Raw genomic sequence first — 23,512 nt, forward strand, 5'->3', positions numbered from 1 at the left:
ATAGTCCATGTTATCACTGATGCATCCGGTACTCATCCTCTAAACTTATCATAAGCACCCGGATGGGTTGTCCAGATGAATCTAAGACTGATGTTCCCTCAGGCCCCAAATTAATTTGGGCCACCATCTTGGTGAGCAGGTCTCGCCCCAGGAGTGGGTATGGGCATTCTGGGATCACCATTAATGAGTGAGATACCCGGCCCACGCCTAAGTCTACTGTTCTTCGGGTAGTCCATGAGTATTTGTTCATCCCAGTGGCCCCTTGTACCCAAGAAGTCTTGGTGGACAATTTGCCACCAGCGCGTCCGCCTAGGTCCTCTGCCAACTCTAATACAAAAGGCCTCTACAGGAACCTGACCAGTTTCAAGTTCTTCAGGGAAAAAGGCGCCACACACACAAAGACACAGACACACTTACCAGCCGGTGATCGACCCTCCGGTTCAGGAGTCCCGTGGGTCTTGGGGGATCCCAGAAGAGCCCCCAACTGTTGTGCCCAGATCGCGAATCCCCAAAGACCACCAGGGAGCCGTCTCTGATGCAAAAGCAAAAGGGTCTTTATTGCAAGCTCGAGCTCGGACTCACAGCATTCACTGACACAGCAGGTACTGGCTGAGAGTCCCGAGTCTCGATTCAGTGGGATTTTTATGAACTCCACAGTAGAGCGGGAAATTTGAACAAAGCAAAGTACACAGTTGGCTGATCTTCCAACATGTGTGGTTTGGCATGTTTCCATTGGCTTAGGGTACCCAGGTCTTAACATATTGACATATATGGTTTGGAAAGCTAGGCACTGGCTTGTTAGCTCCCGATTGGTTGTTTGCCAAAGGCCAGTCCTAATCTAGTAGCCTTCCTGGAATCGGCTATCTAGGCCTGAAATCTTTCATGCCCTAAATGCAGCCTGTCATGGCCGCGGTTTAGCTCCCTTTTCAGGTGAGCACCAGAGCTCTCATTATCTAATTTAAGGAAATGTACCAGTTCACTGGGAGAGAGAGACTTTTCCCCCAACACAAATCTCTAAGACAATTTAATTACATGGACCTGTTAAGGGTGGTGGGTAATAAAGAGCTGTCGAGAGTGAGTGTACAAACAAAAAACAGTCATTTTTAGAATATGGCTATTTCTTACAGTGACCCTAGCTCTGTTAAAGAGATGGTTTGAGAGATGGGTACATGGCATTCTGAATTTATTTGCTGAAGGAATTCTTTCTTTCTCTGGCAGTACTGGGAACTGAACCCAGAGGTGCTCTCCCAATGAGCGCCCCACCCCCACCCGTTTTTGTTTTTTAGTTTGAGGCTGGGTTTCACTAAGTTGCTGAGGCTGGCCTTGGACTTGCAATCCTCCTCGCTCAGCTTCCCGAGTCACTGAAATTTCAGGTGTGGGGCATGGCACCAGCTGCTGCAGGAATACTTTTTAACAGAAACTCTAAGATAGCATTTCTAAAATGTGTGTTCCTTGGAATATTGATTCGAAGGGACTGATAAATGGGTACACTATGGTCTCTACTCCCTCTTGGAGAAAATATCAACATATTAAAGGTCACAAAAAGTTCTTCATAAAATGAAAAGTGCCACTTCTGTTAAATCTAGCATTTTCCAAATTTCTTAGGGTACACAACTTTTTGGGAAATGCTTACAAACATTCCTTTACATTCCATGGGAGATACCAAAGTCTTACCCAGGATGGTGGTCTTCAATTTTCACTCATTTCCATTACTTGATGAACTTTTATAAATACCCTCTGCGTGGGTCCCTATCCAAGAAATTCTGGTTCTTTTGCTTTGTCTGAACAGGGCCTGAGCAGTGGTGTGATTTAAAAAAAAAAAAAAAAAAAAAAATCCCCAGGTAATTCTAATGAATGGAGAGGGTTTAAGGGCATAAATTTGGCTTCAAGTTAGAATCACCCAGAGAGCTGTTGAAAGCACTGACTGCTAGGTTCCACTCCATGGGCCTCAGATTGAGTAAGGTGGGACAGGTTGTGAGAATTTGTATTTCTAACAAGTTTCCAGGTGCTGCTGCTGCTGTTGCTGCTACTGCTGGTCAGAGGACACACCTGAAAAGCAATGCCCTGGGGAACAGGGGGTTAACAAGGCTGTCAGGTTCTCCTTATGGAACATCAGTGTCTGTTATCCTGTAACTAATATTTCAGAATAAAATCAGAACAAAGGTGTGAAAACAGTGCAGATTTCCCCTTGTTCTGGGCTGAAGGGAGATCCAGATGCTGCAGATGCCAGGTAGAAGAAACTTAGTCTGGCCATGGTGGATGGTGTCACTCCTCCGGGCTTAACACAAGAGGAGATCCTTACATGAAGAAATGGGAGCCCAGGAGGGCCAGATGTGGTCTGTGGAAAGACCTCAACTCAAGGGCAGAAAGGGAGGCATTTTCATAGCAGATGAAAGTGTTTATCTGCAGGAAGAAGACAGGGCAACGAGGAATCCCTGGCTCAGATCACAGGTAGGACAATGTCAAGTTCACCTCCTGTAAAAACAGCTTGACTTGCAATACTCTTTGGGGAAAACTAAGCTTCACAGAGAGAAGGTGAGTGGGCTGTGAGGAGACCATGCTGGTCCCCTTAGTCTGGGTACATCTTGGAAATCAGTACAGAGTTGGGGAACAAGTTCTTGAAGCAGGCTGACAGGAATTATGTCGTAGTGGTAAGATAAGACCTGCATGGTCTGGCGTCTAGGGCTGATCCTGGATGACCCTTTCAGGCCTGTTTCTTGGTGGGTTGTCCCACCTCATGCTAAACACAATTTAAAGGGAGAACCAATTGAGAATATCTGCAAAAAAAAAGGTATGATAGTAGAACGAATCAGACATTATCACCCTGTGTACATTATATAACTATGTGACGGTGGGATTCTACATCATGTACAAGCAGAGGAATGAGAAATCATACTCCATTATATTTGATGTGTTGAAGCGCATTCTACTGTCATGTGTAGCTAATTAAAACAAATAAAAATGATAAAAAAAAAGGCATGAATGTTGAATATTGTCAAGTGGAAAAGAAAATAGCCCCTGCACTTTTGCACCATTGCTCATTTCCACTCCCAGAAGAGTGCCTCTTTAACTTCTCTCACACTTTGGGATCAGCCTCTCAGCCCCGTTGTTTCAGTTTCTTACTTGCCCCCAATAACCTCGGTAGTCTCACCACATAGATGACCTGCCTGGCTGCTGACAGAGTTTGTCAGCAATTTTAATAGTACAGACTTACTTCTCTTTTTCTGGGAGAAACTACCTCTAGATGATAGTGCTCTCCCAACTTGGCCTAGACTCTTTGCTATAATCCCAGGAGCCTCCCCTCCAACAGGAGGGAGTGCCAGCCGGCTTGGCTCTCTGTGCACTCATTCTGCACTAGCCTCTGACCTCTGGGAGGATGGAGCTGTTTCTGGGAAGGGCAGTCACTGTTATTCCCCAGCTCAAATCTTCCCATGTGAAATCTCATGGACCAGCCTGAGGCCCACTACGATGACATCTATCTATTTTGGAAGTTTTTCTCAGAAGGAATTAGCAACATGAGAAGACTACCAGATAAGAACCTCAAGTGCCAAGATACCTCTGATAAAGCAACAACCCCCATGAAGGAATCATGTCTGGGCTTCAGCTCCCCAGAAATGCCTCAATAAAGGCAAAGCAGCCATTGATGGAACAAGTTCTACAAGGAGCAAGCAAGACCCTAAGTGACTTTTGTTAATGAGAGATGATTTGGATAAACATGTATTCTGTGAGTGCTGCAGGCCTTTCCAACATGTCCCTCTGGTCCTCTCATCTGACAGGTAGCTTCATGCTGCTTCCCCAGGGAAGCCTTACCCTACTCTCTCACTGCATTATGTCCCCTTATTATTCATTCTCACAGCTACACTTATTCTGCAGCACTTACCACAATTGGGATCAATTTGGATAATTCACGTGTGTCTTGTTTGATGGCGTTTTCCTACCACCAACACAAAGCTTAGGTCCACTGAAGGATTTGTTGAATGAATGTGCGAAGGCCATGACTCAGGAACTCACAAGATGGTTGGTGCCCTCTACCCCTGACCACCTTCACAACAGAAAATCAGATTCTGAACCACACCTGCAGGCCCTACAGAGGGTGGTAAAGAATCCTAGTTTTGCTCCCCTTAGCATCTAGCACCTTTCACTGGCATAAGGAGTAGAAGTTGAAAAATCAGTGATTTGGAAAGTAGAGGGTTTCGGCAGAGAGCTGGCAGTGTGCTTCCCTGTTACCACAGGGCTGATGAAAGCAGTTTCATGAAGATACTTAGAGTGACTTGTGACTCCTCAAGCTTGGGAACTCAGAGGGCTGGTGTGTGGTCTGTGCCTGAAAATAAAAGTTCACAGCAGAGTTGAGACTGGCATAGGCCAAAAGTGCTCGTTTGTTTCTGGCTGGAGTAGGCAGGTGGTGAGAGCCCAGATGTAACACCTCCAGTAGGCACATTCTCCTGGCTATTTACAAAGCCCCTGAGCATTCCGTGTGAAGAGGCTGGGGGTATGCTATCAGAGGCAGATGTTGAGGGAGTCTTGCAAGGGTCAGCCAAATGAAAGGCTCTGCCAACATCTGGAGAGGCCAGAGAAGGTTCAGAGCGCCAAGGATGGGCTCTGACACTGTCCAGAGGAAACCAAGGCAGCTTCACGGTAGTGTCCAAGACCTTTCCTGCCTCTCACCTCTCACCCTTTGTTCCTTCAATGCTGGGCGAAGCCAAGTAGTGGGAGGAGGCAGGAGGATGTCAAGAAGCACTTGGCTTCTATCCTAAATGAGGACTAAGCTGGAAGGGGTGAACAGCTCTAATTTTAAATGCATTTCAGAGTTTGAGTTGTGTGTTACTGAATTGAGAGCCATGCTAAAACAGATAATGAGGTTTACCTAAGAGTAGCTGTTTTAAAGAAATTATGGGATCTGTCAGAAATTTTACCTCTGAAGGCAAATAGTCCCAAAGGGGGTTTGTAGGGACATGCATGAGAACAAAGAGGGTTGCTTTATGATTGCCCTACACAGTCACTCTGGTTTAATCCTCATATAATCATGGTATTACTTATCAGAGATGATGGAAGGGAGATCCAGAAACCTACACAAACTTCCCTGTGTCACAGGTTGGTAAATCCCAGGAGTAGCACTGAGACCCAGGGTGTAGGACTCTCTGTTCCATCATTATTCCCCCTCAACACTATAAAACACTTTCAATCTTACTTCCCATTCTTTTCATATCTTGTTTTTAAGTCTCTGCCTCTGAATTGGCCTGTTCACTAAGTCAATTCATCTTTAACCAAAGACAGGGAAAAATGGCAAGAAGTGCATGTCAACAGATGGGAGAAGCAGGATTCAGGCAAGAAAAGTGAGTGAGGAGGAGGAGCAGGTGGGGTGGTGATAATTGGCTACAATAGCAATACAGACTTGTCAACGGGGCAGAAAGGGAGGCAGTAAGAATGAGGGTGGATAGAAAGGTAGTTTTGCCAACAGTCCCCAGTGTCCCCTTACAGCTGTTCTCAGCTGCAGAGTTCTGTAGCTCAGGTGGCCACGAGACCCCTGGAGACCCTCTTGGCACTCCTTAGACAAGGCTTATTTAAATGCACTCTATCCTTGGGAGAACGAGGAAACGCTTACAGGTATAAGAGGGAGTTGTTTTCACAGCAACCTTTCCTCTAAAGTTTCTTCTTTTTAATTAACAGTGCCAATCATTTCTACTAACTAGGTGGCAAGATGCACTTTGGCTTCTAGTCAAAAAGGATCTTTTAAAAACTGTCCTCTATATAGACCAACTGGAAAAGACAATAGGAAAAATATTCAAAATCAAGCTCAATTTTGGAACAGAGCCATCACACTCTGTGTAGGTTACTGGTACCATGATGCTAAGAGAAGCTAATGTGGTACTTGAAGATTCACAAACTTATTTCACAGAGCAATCAGAGGAAGAGCCTTGAAAAGTCTGAGTTGTGTCTCTCTACCATAGGAGGTCTGTCACTGTTATGTCAAATCTTAATTACCCCAGTTCAGTTCTGGCTGGCTTTCCAATCCAAAAGATGGAGAGAAATAACTTAAAACTATGCAATGCATATAGCAAGTTTACTCGATGTCAGTACCTCTCTGCATATTCTTTATGGTAACAACCTCTGAGGCAGCTACCATCTCATTGGCAGATGGGAAATCCAGGGTGGAGGGCTTTATAAATTTGAGACTGTGGCTTGTGAGTGGCAGAGCCAAGGCTCTAAGCCAGGCTGTCTGCTCAGCTCTCCTCTGAGTCACGGGGCTCACTGCCCAGGCTGTGGTACAGCTTGTCTGGCACTTCAGCACAACCTGTCTGTGTCATTTTCCAGTAGTGGTTTCTGGGCTGTATTTAACCCTACCTGGAAGAGTATGTAAGCTGCTGCCATGTGCTGTCACTTAGACACTGTCATTTCATCATCTACAAAATGGAGGCAGTAGCTCTGGATGTCGGTGATAGTCCCTACTGTTACAGTAATCTCAACATCCTTTGATTATCCCAAGAATGTCTACTTGGAAGTTTGCATGGGTGCTAGGCATAAAACTAAAGGAAATATAAGCTAAGATGCTTTAACGAAGATGGAAAACTGCACCCATTTTAGACTGCAATCTACCAAGTGAGAGAAAGCTATTGAAAAAATGTATTAGGAAATGAAATCAGAACTTATCTGTAAATTGTGACAAATAACAGTAACTTTTATAACTTTTTATTTCATACTCCAAATCTTGAGTCTGTTTAGGCACTCAGATTAAGAGGTAACTGGAGGTCTCAATGCCAATATCGGAAGGCAATGTCCCCCTTGGAATGTTTGGTTAGTTAATCGTGCAAAAGGATTCTCAAAGTAGTGAGTCTGCCATGGACACCAACCTGCCTTCATGAACCAATCCCTAAATAATGACTTTGGGACAATATAGTGGCAATGTACAGAAACCTGAATGATACAGTGTACTCTCAGAGTAATCCAAATCCCTAGCCACATGAATTTTAAATATGACCTTTATGAACAGTCTGCATTATGCATTTTTTCAATAAATCATTATCAAGCACCATTTATAGGCCAGGCACTAAGCTAGGGGCTGGGGATACCCTGGTGAACAAAACAGTTTCTACTCTCATGAAACTTAATAATGCAATTAGTATCCAGTTATAACTATGGTAAGTGCCACAGAGGAGAAGCATAAGACGAAAGAGCACATTCCAGGATGACCTGAGTTAGTCTGGATGGTTAAGGAATGCTGCAGTGGTGATCTTTAGAATGAGGAGGACTTGGCTAAGTGAGGAAGGGAAGAGGGTAAAGCCATAGCATGTAAGGCCTTGGGATAGGAGCAAGTGTGGCTGAGAACCTGAAGCAGGGCCTGTGTGACTGGGTGCAGAGAGTAGAAGTAGCAGGAAATGGGACTGGGACAGTAGATCAGGCTGCCCACATAACCCCACAACAGTTTGAAAGCCCAGTCAGAATTCATGAAGTATGAAGGGCAGCCAGCCTTTCCTCTGGAAGCCCCTATTTCTAACATCCTGGCTAATTATGTGGGCTCATCCTTTTTAATTAATTAATTTTTTTGTGATACTAGGGAATGAACTCAGGGTCTCATAAATGCTGGGTAAGTGCTCCACACTGTGTGGATTTATCTTTAGGAAGCACTCTCCTGCATTTTATAGACCTAGATATGGAGTTCTTATTGTCCATCTACAAATGCCCACGTTACACCAACTATCTAATTACAGTAAGAAAAACCAGCCTGGCTAGTCAGTTGAATTGGGCAGTCAGGGTTTGAAAATGACCCAGCTCCACATTAACACACAGTAGAATCATCTGACCCCCGATGAGAATTAAGCACTCACAAAATATCAGAACCACCTGCTGCCACTGCCAGCCTCCCAGCCCAATCTTGGAAAGATAAAACCAGAAGAGCAGCTACATGTATGTTTGGTATTCAATAAAACAAACCCCAAACACCCCACCTTGAAACCTCAAGCCTCTCTACCTTTCCCCCTTCGCAATCATTCTCACCTGGAAAACAATGCCTCGAACATTCCTTATTACATTGGGTGAATGATGAATCCATAATTTAGATGACGATTTTTCAGGGAACTCTCAAGTGTTTACCTAATGAAGCCTTTTCCACAGCTTAGTAAGGAGGCATAGTTTCACTTTAGAGCTGAGGATAAGCCGGGCTCAAAGGCAAATACAATGTCAGATGACCCATGGGAGGAGGGGCTGATGAGGCTGCTGACGCATTGACAGCTTTTGGAACCTCATTCATCCTTGAGGCTCCTTGTAAACCTAACCAAAGTCACTGCTGGCATCCATCCTCCCAGGTTTTTAATTCCAATGCTTAACTGAGACTTTCTTCTTTTTCTCCTACATTATTCCCTCATAAAACTTTTACAAACTGGATTTAAGAATTCAGCTAGGGCCTGGGGAGATAGCTCAGTTGGTAGAGTGCTTGCCTTGCAAGCACAAGGCCCTGGGTTCGATCCCCAGCACAAAAAAAAAAAAAAAAAAAAAAAAAAAAAAAAATCAGGTAGAATGTCCTTATATCTAATTTAAACTGGATGCACCATAAGCTGGGATACTCTCTTAATATGGAATGGAAATGATATTATAAAACTGCATCCTTCCCTACCTCTACCAAGCACTGCTCTACTTTCACATACCACACTGCTAAGACTGAACACATTCAAATGTAAAGGGAAACTAGAGGAAATAACCAGTTCTTAAAAAATATTTGCACCACCCTTCCAATTTTCCTGTCATTTCAGACACACCAACTCACCAAGAATAATCCATTTGACACAGCAATCCAAACCCCTTTTACTACCTCTTTGGAATCAAGGGGTTATCTAGCCTGGGTGACTGAAATTGTCACTTTGCAAAGATTAAACTTGTTCTATAGATCAAGACAGAAGAGAAATATGAAGAAGTGCTGCAGAGCAGATACTGGGGTCATGCTTCCCAGTTGCTGCCATTTACTAGCTGTGAGATGGGCAAGTTGGTTTCTCCTCTAAGCCTCAGTTTACTCATCTGTAAAATGGAGATAACAGGTGGTGACAAGAAATGGAATGACACATGCAAAACTGCAACAAATCAGAACCCTCCATGGTAAACAGGGTTATTATCTCTCTTTTTTGACGGTGACTCTGGAGGCATGTACTACCTCTATAAAACAGGTGGGGTCCTGGAGCAAAGACCCTGTTCCCATTTCCTAGAGTCACTGACAAATAACCTCTGTCCCAGAACCATCATTTACAAGAGGGCATCAGAGAACGTTTTGTCATGTGCTTTATTTATTTATTTTTTTAAAGATAAAGTGAAGAGCCTTGAAATTAGATAAAAGAAAACAAGTACCAGAACTGCGAAGTTAACATTTTTATTGAATTGAAATCCGTGTGAACAACAGGGGCCATCACAGCTGCTGAGCTCAGTAACAACTGAAAAGCCCCTGTGACATTTTACTTTTGAGAGGCCTAACTTGGTTTGGGTGGAACAACTGAGAAACAGCACGTGTGTGTGTGTGTGTGTGTGTGTGTGTTTTAACACTTTGAAATAGTTTTACATGAGCCTCAGAGGCTGAGTCTCAATTTTCATGTTACAGAGATGACATCTTTCGTGGCCTTCATTCAGTAGTGTCAGTTAATATCATTTTCTAAAACGTTTCTCAGAAAGTGCTGGTTATGATTTTTTTCTCCATCCAGTACACATAAGAAAAAGATTTAGTAACATTTGGGCAAGTAATAAACTGTAAGAATTTACAAAGTAGTACAAGGGAGGGGAGGGGGGAAGGGAGTAGGAAAGATAGAAGGAATCAGACATTATTACCCCATGTACATATATAATTATATGACTGGTGGTATTCTACATCATGTAAAACCAGAAATATGAGAAATTACACTTCAAAGTAGTAGAGGCATGTACCAAGCACACCAACTGAACACTTACACTGCTGAATTGGCTACGGAGTTTTAGCCATGTTCCAGAAGCAAAGAATACACCTGAAGGAAAGGGTGAGGCACCCAGGGAGAATGGATGGACTATTTTTGTCTAATCCTTATTTCAACTTTTTGCAACCAACATCCAACTGTGCATTTGTTTAACAAAATAAGGTGAAATACTTCAAGAAAACACTCACAAAGGCTGTAAGATCAGAGAGGAAATAAAAGTAATACTCAATTTTTCATCAAAGCATGGAGCAATGATAAAACTGACCACACCAGTAACTTCTGTGAGAGCAACTACTGAACATCTCTTAACTATTTAAAAGTGTTCAAAGTTAGTCCCTCTAAAGTATCTCAAAGGGAATAAATAAGACAGGTGATGAAATTTGCACATTAAAACAACAACTCATGTAGTTAATGTTCTTTCAGTTTGTTTCCAATTAGCTGCTCATTCAATATGAAGTTGATTTATCAGTGTGTTGGTAAAAATATTTGAGTTCAAATTATTTTAGATGAAATGTGACCAACCCCCCCCCCAGCATAACTCATTCTCTAATTTTTTTTTCTTTTTTTGGGGGGTGGGTACCAGGGATTGAATTTGGGGGCACTCTGCTACTGAGACATATTCCCAGCCCTATTTTGTATTTTTATTTAGACACAGGTTCTCACTGAGTTGCTTAGTGCTTTGCTTTTGCTGAGGCTGGCTTTGAACTTTTGATCATCCTGTCTCAGCCTCCTGAGCACTGTGATTACAGGCATGCACCACACCCAGCTAATTCTCTAATTTTAACAATGCTGTTTTACATTTAAGTGTTCCTCAAAATTCTTCCACTAGAATAAGTGATATTGAGTGGCCACTCATTTGCACAAATCTAAAAATCTGGCAGTAGGGGATGAAAAGTGGTTATAAATATTTTAGTGGGCTCATGCCCATCTTCAAAAGGGATGCAATCTGGAGTAATAGATTCACAGATTTATAGCTCTCAAATATGCAACACTTTTTGCAAGTATCTGTCCAGTGTATACAGGAAACATCTGAATTAAGGCTTTTATTGGTGTATAGTTAAGTCTATGTGCAATGCTGGATTTCCATAAAGCAACTCCAGCTTCCATTGTTACCCAACTTGTGAACCAGAAGATGTGCTGATGAAGGTGGGGAGGAGCTCCAACTGGTAATGCTTAACCAACTGGAAATTTTATTTGTAAACAGGTTCTGAAGTAAGAGTTGGCAGTGAAACAAGTGAGGCGCTACCTCAGATCATGCAGAGGGAAAAAGTGATTTGTACCTGCAGACAGGAATGGACTTAAAAAAAAAAAAAAGTCAATAGTTGGCCTTTAGTTTAAGATTTCAAGATCTAGAAGCTTGAAAGTTTAAAGCTGCAACCAAGTCAATGGTGTGTCATATGTTAGCTTATAAAAGTTATGGATAAGAAACATGTGAAATGCAGATACCTGGGCTCTTTCCAGAGATTCTACTGCTGGTAATGCAAGTGGTCCAAGAACCTTGCTTTTGAGAAACTTTACTCACAACAAATAGCAGCACACAATCCTTGAATAATAAAAGGTCAAGATTCCCAAGAAATAACACCATCAAGGTCGTAACCTGTAGCCAAACCTCTCAAGAGATCCTACCATAAAAATATAAAGATTGAATGTATCCCCACAAAAACTTCTCTTCATTTTTTTCAACTGAAAGTTAGAAATAATATTTAATAATGATTGTACCAATTCTGAGGTAAAAGCAAGAGCACCAGGGATCTCAGTGCTAAAAGAACAGAATTCCCCAGGAAGTACATGATACACAGAAATCAAATTTCTGCCACAGTGTTCTATAGTTGCAAGAGAGTCTTGTTCATTCTTTGTATAGTCTGTATACCTTAAGTATATTATCTAATCTTTCTAGTCAATGTTTAGGAAAGAACTTCAAAGAGAAAAAATATACACATTTTCTCATGTTTCCTAGATGCCAACATGTTCTCGTTTACAGTGATACACGACAAAGTTATTTGTTTTCTTGGATGCTGGAGACAAACATCTTTATTAAAGATACTACCAAAAATTTTGGCAAACATTTCAAAACAGATTTGTAAACATAATGCTTCCCTTTTCAACTGGCAGCACTTTGAAAAGACAATACGATAAGACAACACAACCTGAATCAACATTAGTTCAAAATCCTTATATTTTTGACCACATAACTTATGTTCCCACATGATAAAACAAGTGATAGTTTAAATCAAAGTTAACAGATAAACTCCATGAAATGAAAGTTTGTGCTGTTTGATGAATCACAGTATGTTATGGTTAAATATATCTGCTTTTTTTATATTCCTGGTATCCAGGATGAAAAAATCTTTAAATATACATCTCATGTAGGTAATAGCTTCTTTGCATATCTCTCTTCAAAAAATACTTTATAGCAGTATATAAATAGTTTACCTACACATTTAATTTTATCATTTTGCCCCAAAACTATAGATCTGTTTCATTTTTATAACATATCAATTTTTGCCCAACATTAATAAAGCTGACAAACTGTTGAAATGGAAATGCTTTTGTCTTCAACAATAGAAGTAGCAATTTGACAGGAGAAAAAAAACAAAAACAAACAAAAAACCCTACAGTAACACTCGTCAGTTGTTTAACCTGAGCGTTTGGCCTACTGAGAGTAGCAGCTTTTTTTCCTTCATGCACGCTCACATCCACATCACCTCTGCACACATACAGGTTGGGCACATGCTTCCAGACGCTGGTAGGCCACAGTGTGCTTCCCATTGCTCTAATCACTGGGAAGCAGTGTAGCTAATGATTAACCACACTAGGTACACAACTAGCAAACACCTTAAGGCAACCATTGTAATGGGGGGTTAACTAACAGGGCGGATTTAATATTTCAGATCAAGTCAGCCTGTAGACCTGTGTATAAAATTATACACATAAACATATTCATACAACTTTGTTTTTAACCCTCCAAAACAATGTTTTCATTTTTTTTTTGTATTTTGTGCAAATTTCTAAATATTCTACCATTTAAGGCAAAGAGTTTGCATTAAGAAAGATCAGAAAATAGGCTTATGTTTATCCAAAAGCATTTCACCTTGCACATTACTGTTGTTTTGTTTTTTAAACACACACACAACTTTTAAGTGTGGACATTGGAGCCCCAAAATCTACTAAAAATCATTTCTAATGACAAACACAAGTTTTCAAGGAAAAAAACTGATTTGAAGTATAGACACTGGATCCCCAAAATCTAAAAAATTATTTCTATTAACAAACACAAGTCTTGAAACGGGGGAAAAAGGACCAGAAAAAGCAGCTTCAAAATGCAGGGAAGCAAAGTAAAATGGGGGAAAAAAAAGTAACTCAAGTTTACTAATACTGAAACTTTCAACAGGCAAAGTTTCATCTTTTTAGAATCTAGAGCAACTCATTTGGAATTTTAAATAAATAAGTTTAAGTTTATTCACATCTTCTGGTCCAAGCAGAGTTCTAGTGCCATGACTCTGCTTGCTGTTGGTCAAATTCACCTATTAGTCTTTTGATGTGAGCCAGCTTGTTATGAAGATACTCGCATCTGTATTTTTCTTCATGGTAATTGGGACTAGACTGCAGATGAAAAAAAAAGTGAGGAATTAGGTTGCAAAATTTGTAACATTTCTCAACCACAAGTCAGAAAACCAATAGTGATGATACCTACCTGCTTGATCTTCTGATATTCTTGTAAGACTTCTTCATGAACATTCTACAAAATTAAAAATCATAATCAGAAAAGAACAATTTTTTTTGCAACCTAATAGCTAACATGCATTCAGTGAGGGTGTAGGAAATATAGATGAAGAGAATGTAACTTGGTACAATCTTTATGGATAGCAATTTGGCAACAGCTGTCAAAACAGCCAATGCAAAACTGACTCAGCAATTCTACTTATACTAAGATTTACTTGTTCCTGAGTGAAATGATGTACATGCAAGGTTATTCACTGCAGTACTGTCTATAAAGCAGAAGATGGTAAACAATATCAAAATGTCCATCAATCTATACAAAGTATGTGAAGTGGGACAAGAAATAAGGAAGTACTTTATGTAGTGATATAAAAATATTCTTAGATGAATTATATTGTTTAGTACAAAATAATATGAGAAGTTTGAATGCTTTTACTTAAAAGAGAAACAATGACTAATATATTCTAAGAATTTCATTATTTTTAAGACTTGCATTTCTTTCCATTTTAATGAAACCAGGATAAACAATAATGTATCATGCTCTAAATTACTTGGACATAGTAAAATGATGCAACCTATAATTGAAGAAATCATAGATTCAATTAAATATATTAGATATGCAAATTTACTTGGGTATATACATACACACATGTATTTCATACACACACACATATAATACACACTTCTGAAAGAATATACTGGAAACCAGTAGTGGAGACATCCACTGGGGGTAGCGGGTGGAGGGGACAGGTAGCTGGGCAAAAATAGCTAGCTAGTCCTTATGTACCAGATACCACAATTGGATCTGAGCAGTTTATAAGTATTTACTTACATTTATTACTCACAACAACTCTATGCTTAGCCTATTTTGTGGAGGGATTTGAGCCAAAGAGGCATTAAGTAACCTGCCCAAGGTCATACAAGTATTAAATGCAGAGTAAACCACTAAGCAGTCCTTGGAATTACTTAAATTTTAGTTTAAGGAAAATAATGTGCTCTGAAAAATAACTACATAGGGAAAATTTATATCACTAACCTCTCATACCCACAAACACTGATTCCTCTCCCAAAGTCTTATAAGAAGAGATTCCTCTCACCAGCTTATTGAAGAGATTAATGTCCACTATTATAAGACATAAGCAATCTCTGGAACACAAATACTCTTAGGCTATTTTACCTGTTGTGGGGAAACAACCATTCTCTCACATAGGTTGTAGTCAAAACAGGTTGGGAGAGAGGCACCGTATCCTCTATGGCTGTGAGTGAGAAAAAGTGGTCTGGCCTACATAAGGATGGAAGTATTCATTTCTATCAATCTTTTTGCTAAGAACTAAGAAAAAAAAAATCAGGAGACAGGTCAGGAGTCTACTGCTTTTTTGTTAGCTAGAGTAATTCACCATGTAAGGTAAAGAAGCAAAACCAGATTAATACTGGTTAACAAACATCAGGCTCTGGAATGGCTAAACTAGCAAACTTGTCTTCATTCAAACCCCAGCCTCCGTAGTTTTCACCTCCTTTATATCATGCATTGGGATTGAGTCCAGGGGTGTTCTACAACTGAGCTATTCTCCAGTCCTTTTTCTTTTTATTTTGAGACAGGGTTCCTTAAGTAGCCCAGGCTGGCTTGAATTTACAATCCTCTTGCCTCAGGCTCCTTAGTTGCTGGGATTACAGGTATGCACCACCATGCCTGGCTCAGAAAAGGTTTTTAAAAAATAACTAAAAAATTTATTTGAAATAGCGTAGTTTTGGAGGGAAGCATCAAGTTGAGTGGGAAGCGTAATCAAATATTTAAATGTATCCCAACATCCACTTTTTTCTACTTTTTAAATTGTATTTGGTTTGTTTTTTAAGACATACACTATATATTTATTGTAGTGGCACAAAGATTTTCTGCTCTGGTTATTTACTTTCAAGAAGTACTTAAAATATTTAGTTTCTTAAAGCAACAGAGATGCTGCTCTGTAAGAGGACTTGATCTAAAGGCCAATGGGATGGCTGGGGTTGGGTACAGTAGGAAAAGAGAAAGGAGGTAAAATGTGAAAGTTTGTCCGTCAAGGAACGAAACCATACCTGATACTCTTTTGAGCCTGGAGAAAGGCGTTTTCGTTGCGCATCCAGTTTGATAAATCTTCTAGCTACCGTCTCCATCCTGGCATGCAAAGCCCTGTATTCGTCGTACTCAGCATTGAAGTCATCCTTGTAATTCTGGCGTTGCTCATAGGAGACAATAGCAATATATTTTCTAATGAGAAGAAAAGAAAACTATAAATGGAGAGTAGCTACAGAACCAACATGATTGTACAAATCTGAGATTTAAACCAAATATTTAGAAGCTACATCCATGTATGCATTGTTAGTATTTAATGCTACTCTGCCATTGTTTTGCTGCCAGGTCACTCAAAGGAGCTTCCAGGTGAAATGATCACATAGGAGGGTTTAAAAGCTTCAATGAAAGAGAACAAATGTGAAAAAATGTAGTGGCCACAGAATTAAAGTGTACCTACATTTAAAAAAAAAGTATTTACACAGATTTTGCTTCCTGAACTCTTCTTTACCCAAAACAATTCACTCTCACACTAGTGGTAGAGGCCAGCTCATTTGTTACAAGTTGCACAGAGAAAGAAAGACTTGATGGGTAATGAGACATCAGAAAAATGTCTTGCAGTCAGAGTGCTGGGGTCAAAGCTGTCCCTCGACCCACTGCTTTATGAGGGAGCCTGTCTCTTAGCCCTTCAGACCTGTAGCAAGCAGAACTCCTTAACAAAGGTCTCCAGCTAGCTCTCTTTACCCCTTTCCTCATATTTCTGATTAGGCAAATATATGAAATACAAAAGTGGAATTATTTATAATTCTTAAATTAAGGACATTTTAATATTACAACTATTAGTTGTGGATCTGGGGACTGGGATCACATCTGACCTGGTTCTTTGTACTCTGTACTCCTGTCATGAAATGCAAAATTCCCTTGACAATTGGACAAAAAAAATTGAGGTTTTCAGGCAGGTGGTAGGAGCTTTGGGTTGCACCCTGGGGGTTCACATTTATTTTTCACTGTGTAATATCTTGGAGTTCAGTTCTCTCCACATGGTTTTATATAATCTTAGCCATTTTATTTAAATTGCTCTATCACAGATGCCTAGCTGGAAATGTGAGAAAAGTGATGCAGTGAGCAAACTTAGTGTCCTCATTAATATTTTTATTCATGCTGAGTTAGACAGTGTGGAGGTTTAATTTTCTAAGTGTAATTGAGACAGCAGTGGTATGCTGATTTAGAGCTGCCCTGCTGCTGCCTTAGCTGTAAAAGGAGCCCAGGCAGCCGAGCTGGGAAGCAGTCCCCCTTAGACACGGGCTGCCTTGACTGTACACCAGAGGGAGCCCCTAGGGAAAGAGGTTCCTGGGGATAAGCATATATAAGCAAAATGGCTGAACCAATCTTGAAACATTTAAGTTGTTGTATAACAACAAATATATGTATTTTTCCACTTTCTCAAAATCACACCCTCAGTATTTCACTTAATAATTTCCTTAGGGAAAAATACCAAGCTGGCCCCAAATCATGTTGCTTATTTGCTTATACTGGCATTTAAACAAAAACCATTTCACTATTTTTAACAAAATTATTAGTTCTACAGTTGATTCTTGAAGCAGTGATAAAATAAAAATTTAAACAGTCTGGATAATTCACAACCACAAGTAACAAAAGTATTCTTATTATGTAAAAATTAGTAATACTGTGAAACAATACTTTTAAAATCTTATATAAAAATTAGTAATACTGTGGTTAAGTATGAATTATTCAAAGGTTGATCATTTAGTTTTTACACTAAGTTCTTTTGGTTTTCTTAATAGGCATGTGTCTTAAGTTCTGTGTTTTTGGTAATTTTCTCATCATTTTTAGATAATTTGCTATATTTATATAAAACTTAATTTTTTTTTTTTGTTAAAATAAGTTGCTTTTATCTAAATAAGCATACAATCAGAGCACTGGAAACATGACTAACACATAAAGATGCAATGAGGTAGAAGCAGCAACCATCCTTAGACCAGTAACCTAAAAAAGTTTTTTAAATATAGAATTAGCTAATTAGGTTGGCAAAACACAGCAACAGCCTTGAATCTATGGGGAAAGTTTAGAATATTTTTGAGTTTCCCCACATGATTTCATCATACATAACAAGGATTTTCCACTATGATAAAAGAGGGATTCAAAATCCATCACAAGAGAATGCAAACAGCATCCTGGAGGGGCCAACTTTCAGAAGACTTTTAAGGTAGAGTGGGTTTGTAGCTGGAGAGGTGAACCCCCTCAGCAGAGGAGCCCTGAGCCATCGGGGAAGCCTGGCTGCAGACCACTGACCCTTCCTGGGTCACTCAGAGGTGGTTGCTTTTCAAGGTTCCCTTACAGAACTCGGAAACCACACACTGCCACAGATGACAGAGTGCTTAGCACAGCTGAAGGCTCCTGTTAGTTAAGAGATGATGACCAGCATTATGGTTCCATGAGGTCTCACTCCCCAATAAGTATAGCTTTCACACTACTGTTAAGCAGAAACAACACATTTTAAATCTAAAATGTTCTCTCATCTGGAAATGAGCAAGGCTAACCAGCATAGTTTAACTTTATCCACCATGAGATGCCACTAATAGGGAAAAAAATATTCATACAGCCTAGATTCTATTTTCTCCATTCCACAGTCAAGCTATTTTATACATTTGTTCATTTTCAAAGCTATCTACATTCAGATCTCTTTGCTCTTTCACTCCCCATTATTCTAGGCTCTTGCAACTTAATTATTTTCTTTTTACAGAGCCTTTTATTCTGTAAAAAAGCTAGAATTATGTGCCCATGTTATAATTTCTGTGATAACCTGTTACAAAAATGTCCCCAGCTCAGTGTTTTGCAACTTGTTGTCATAACAAGAAAAACATAACTGATACTAAAGTGCAATGATCAAATTTTACTGTCTTCCCCTTCTTAATTTGAGGGCAGAACATTGTTTAAACAAAAATCAACTTATCTCTACTTTGTAGTATTAAGTGCAGAGGTTCAAGCACTTTGTCAATAATATAGCATCCCTTTGGGGGGCCCGAGTGAATAGCTATGCATTGATAGACTGTCAGCTTGAAGAGTCAGATCCCTGAAATCTTCCGTAATCAAAAGCTTGGCCTGGCCCTGTAACAAAGGACAGGCTTCTCTATACTTAAGACCAATGAACACAGTTCAGAGCAGGGGGAGGCACAACCGGCTCATGCAGACAAGGGTGGATTTGGGACAAGCAGGCTTAATGGCAGCCTTTCAATTGCAGGGGTGGCTCCCGGACTCTATTTCTAGAATTCCTTACTTTTTTGATTTGCAAATTATGGGAAAAAGAATTTGCAAACTTTCTAAAATTAAACAGCTCTCTCCATTGGCAGACAGATGAACTTACATCAAATAATCTGGGAGTTCAATTGTTGAAGAAGGCTCCATGGAGGCAGTGCAACCCGCTCTAACTCCTATGAAAGAAAAAAAAAAACAGAGCGTTCATCAACCAGCATGGTTATCAAATGCCTGTAATTCTAAAATAGATTAGAAACATCTGGAACACTTTTCCTCAAATTCTATTCTTCCATCTCAATAAGCAACAGTGAGCAAGGAATACAATTGAACACGAACAATAGAGGCCCTATGACCAGCGCCAGCAGAACCCACGCCAGGCATTTAAAGCACCCTGGCTACTGCAGTGTCTGCACAATAAAGGAATTCCATCTTAACCCAAGGTCACTCTTCTATTCTTTCAACAACAGTTGTGGCATCTGCCCAGCAATTCAAAGATTGTGGTGGCAGATGCAGCCAGACAATGGGAGATACAAATTTTACATCAACATCTACTTTTCATAGGATTCAAACAAGGCAGATGAGACAATAAAGTCAGGTAGCAGACTGCTTTGGTCACTGTATTTTTATTGCTGCCCTTTCTTGTATGCAAACAGTACAACTGGGTAGGAAGTTTTCCCATCAGTTTAAAATATGGTATTATTGAATATCAATTTATATTCTATCTCTGATCCTCATAATACTAAACAGATCATTATTAAGACCAAAAAAAAAAAAAAAAAAAAAAAAAAAAAAAAAAAAAAAAAGTCCTAGGCTCTCATGTCTATGCAGTTAAAGTATACAAGTGCTTAGTATTCCATTTGTTTAAATGTATAATTTCTAGGAGTTACATATACTTGGACTTCTTATTTGGGTAATTTTCTTTTTAATCATTTAAAGTATAGCCAAGCTAATAACTCAAACCCTAATCTGTCTGTTGACAAAACATGTATGTTCACTATAAAATAAACACATATATTTTGAAGGGCAAAGTACCCTAAATATATTACATAGATTTATACTCATTGTTCACCTACACACATTTGATTCAAGCTCCAGTACGGAAGCATGCTTGTACAACAGCCTGAGTCTTCAAGGGAAAGCATCAAGTAAAGGACACTTTCCCTTGCCACAGACACCAGAGAAATCCCAACAGATACAGAGGATGTGGGTCAGATCTGTCCTTGGTTTATGAGGATTCCACTTGCTCTGAAAGGCATTTCTGCATACCATTAGGGAAGGGACTCAAAGAGACCAGGTCTGCCTTTCCAGGTCTCTAACTCTGAGAATACTCAAAACTCTGCTGTAGGTCTCAGCACACTGGAATCCAGTCCAATTGGCACTAGGCTCTGCCACAGGATCACCTGCTGGGGGTGGGGAATGTGGAGAGTGAAATATGCCTGGGAATCTGGCTCATTTTCGAGCATGTAGTTTTACTTCTCCATGGCTCTTCCTTACCTGACAAATTTAATGACAAGAGTGTTGGAGGGGAAAAAAAAAGCTTATGCCTATCTCTCAGGCCATTCTATAGTATGACTTGATCTAAATATTTCAACAGATATGTTTTGCCATTCGGTATACTCAATCCAGGTAAACCAGACACTGTACAATTGTATTCAACAACTCCTTTGGAAGTACCACTAAAAGGAAACAATTGGGGCTTCTCTCATATGGTAAAATGGTCAGTTAAATCTGATTTTAAAACAGGCAGTGATGCTAAATGACAGATTTGGATCTTCTATGTCCTGGTATGCAAGACATTAAATTTATTAAATAATTTTTTTAAGTAAGAAAAACCTAAATTTGTCATTAGTTTTTAAAAAAATTAGCATGCCTTACGTAAGCAGTCTGTCTACTGTTTAGCTTTCTTTAGAGGTAAAGTATTATTTTAAGCTTCTCAGGTCTCTAGATATTGGTTTGTAAGTTTGCTAAAGTCTGAATGGGTTAATTTTATGAATAATAGATGCTAGTTTACTAAAACAGGACATCAAAGGTAAAAAACAATCCCCCCATCAAAAACAAAAACTTATTCCCTATCTAGCTAAATAGCCAATAGCCTTTACTGCAAATGAAGATGATGTTTTAGACTCGCAAATGTAATTTTACCTTGCCTGTTGTATAAAGAATTACATTTCCCCTGTGCTAAAATTAATTAAAGCAGGGGTAACCCCATTTCTCTGAGAAAGAAAGAAACGAATATTTCTATTGCTAATTGTGTGTCTGGATAAATCAGTTCAAGAATGGCATGTAACAGTCATGATGAGGTTGTACAATGTCCTGACAGACATGGAGAAGAGCATCAAAGTCTACCTTCTAAAAGGATGCTCTGGAGGACGACAGGGTCATTTTCAAATACCATTATCTTACTAACAAATATGGAAATTATGTTTAATAGGTGGCTAAGAAGAGACAGTTGTAAAATGAAAGAAAGAAAACCTGCTTAAAAGTGTAATGTTAGCTGGATATGGTGGTACAAGCCTATAATCCCAGTGACTCAGGAGGCTGAGGCAGGAGGATTATGAATTCAAAGCCAGCCTCAGCAACTTAGCAAAGCTCTAAGAAATTTACTGAGAACCTGTCTCAAAATAAAAATAAAGAGGGCTGGGGATGGGGCTCAGTGGTTAAGTGCTCCTGAGTTCAATTCCAGGTACCACACATACACAAAAAATTGTAATGTTAAGATTAATATACAGAAGATGATTTGCTTAAAGAGCATTATTAATTATAAACAGTATAATTTTGAACCTGTGGATAATATGTTATTCAGTTCATTTAACCCATGTAGTCAGTATTTCTTTTTTTTTTTTTTTTAACAAATGTAAAATACCTTCATTAGAATTTGGACTGGAGTTACTCAGCTTGGCAGTTTCTTCTCTTTGAACATCTTCCTCCTTTTCCTCAATAGTTTCAATGTCGTGCTTTTTTATTTGGTCCTTTTCCTTGTGTTTCTTAGACTTCTTTTTGGACTTTTTGTGAGACATCGAATGGTTTTCTTCCATAGGCTTTGGACACTTTAGCAGAACTGAACCAGGGGGTAAGGTTTCCAGAGAAGTCCTAGAGGTATATTTGTCTTGCTGGTCCTCATAGATACTACCATTTTGACTAAAACTGTCAACAGGTAGGTCTTGAGTCCCCCGGCCTTCTGGAGTGCTAGGGGAATTGGAGTTTGAATTTACAGTCTGAGGAGGATTTGAGACAGGCAGATGAGTTGAAGGCAGCGGTGGAGGGGTGGGGATGGCAGCAGCTGCAGGGGGTGGCAGGAGGCCTGCAGCAGATTTGTCACTGGTGGAATTCAAATGACCATTTAATGTTGGCTGTACTCTATTTGTCAGGTGAGATATTCGAGCTTTTTTATTCACTAAAGGATCAATAAAATCGGAATCCAAAGGCCGTTTCTGGGAGTAGAGGGAAGGAAAAAAGTGAGCTGGTTTGCGATAAAATTCAATAAATTCAATACATATATAATTGGTTAAACGACTGACTACTCTTATTCCTACTAACCTTTCTCCAAACTTAAGCAAAAACAAAACAAACCCAACAACAACCCCAAACCAAACCATGCCACAAAACAAAACCAAAAAGAAAATAAATTTTAATGTCTAATGTCAAAAGCAGAACTTGGCAAATATATATTTTGTGGAGATACTCAATTATTTCTGACTATACATCTTTACACTAAAATCCTAAGAGATTATGCTGATTTATGTGGATTAGACCACTATGAAACAGAGACAGCCACCCTCCACGTTAGCCCAGTACTAGTAAATAAGAAGAGAAAGCATTTTTTACCATTTGACTGAGAACTAATAAGTCCAGGTAAAGGGCAAGATACGTACATCCGTTTAATCTCTAATGTGCTAAAATGCTCCAGTTATGAATATTTCAGCTATCATTTATCATTTCATCTGTTTTAGAGTGGGGACAGCTGGCACTTTCAGAGTAATTTCTCTAAGTATCTCTATCATTGTTAAAAGCTATTTAACTTTTAAAATTTTACATGTCTCTTCATCATATTCTAAATTGGTAACTGCAAATTCATAATGGATCCATTAAAATTATGAAGTACTTTAAAAATCATGCTATTAGTTCAATCTAGCAGTAGCAATAATAGTATTGAAGTTAAAATGAAGCTTGAAGTCTATTTTTATGTTTAAATGTAATGTTACAGCTTATATTTTAGCTCGAAAAAATAATTAATAAACCCACTAATTTATTGTTTTCAGTTTAGTACTATTTACTTGGCACCTAGTATGTAATCCAATTAGAGCAGAAGTAACTTCTTAGCAGTTGCCATTAAAAGTGAGTTTTCCACAAACAGTGTATGCTGCAAGGATGGAAATGCTCTTTTTTTCTCCCCCTGCATCCCTCACAATAGGTTTCTAACATTTTCTGTGGTGTGAACAGCCTTTTGCCCAAGGCATGCTTACTTCTTTTTACACATCTGTCTGTTTCTCCCTAATTCTTAGAAGCAGGGTCTTAGTGGGTAGGGAGAGAGGTGGGGAGAGAGAGA

The 23,512-nt window shown here is 39.4% G+C and overlaps 1 protein-coding gene across 1 annotated transcript in view; it reads right to left on the reverse strand.

Annotated features, from left to right (window-relative positions):
• Positions 1 to 10,577: 10,577 nt before the first annotated feature.
• Ell2 (elongation factor for RNA polymerase II 2) overlaps positions 10,578 to 23,512 on the reverse strand; it is a 70,291-nt gene continuing 57,356 nt past the window's right edge. The window contains exons 8-12 of the mRNA XM_047554888.1: positions 21,830 to 22,397; positions 19,076 to 19,142; positions 15,717 to 15,888; positions 13,618 to 13,662; positions 10,578 to 13,526 (exon numbers count right to left, since the gene is read on the reverse strand). Coding sequence (XP_047410844.1) covers positions 13,410 to 13,526; positions 13,618 to 13,662; positions 15,717 to 15,888; positions 19,076 to 19,142; positions 21,830 to 22,397 — 969 coding nt within the window. The 3' untranslated portion in view covers positions 10,578 to 13,409. The remainder of the gene's footprint in view (positions 13,527 to 13,617; positions 13,663 to 15,716; positions 15,889 to 19,075; positions 19,143 to 21,829; positions 22,398 to 23,512) is intronic.

This window comes from Sciurus carolinensis, chromosome 6 (assembly GCF_902686445.1).
Source record: "Sciurus carolinensis chromosome 6, mSciCar1.2, whole genome shotgun sequence".
Classification (NCBI taxonomy): Eukaryota; Metazoa; Chordata; class Mammalia; order Rodentia; family Sciuridae; genus Sciurus; species Sciurus carolinensis.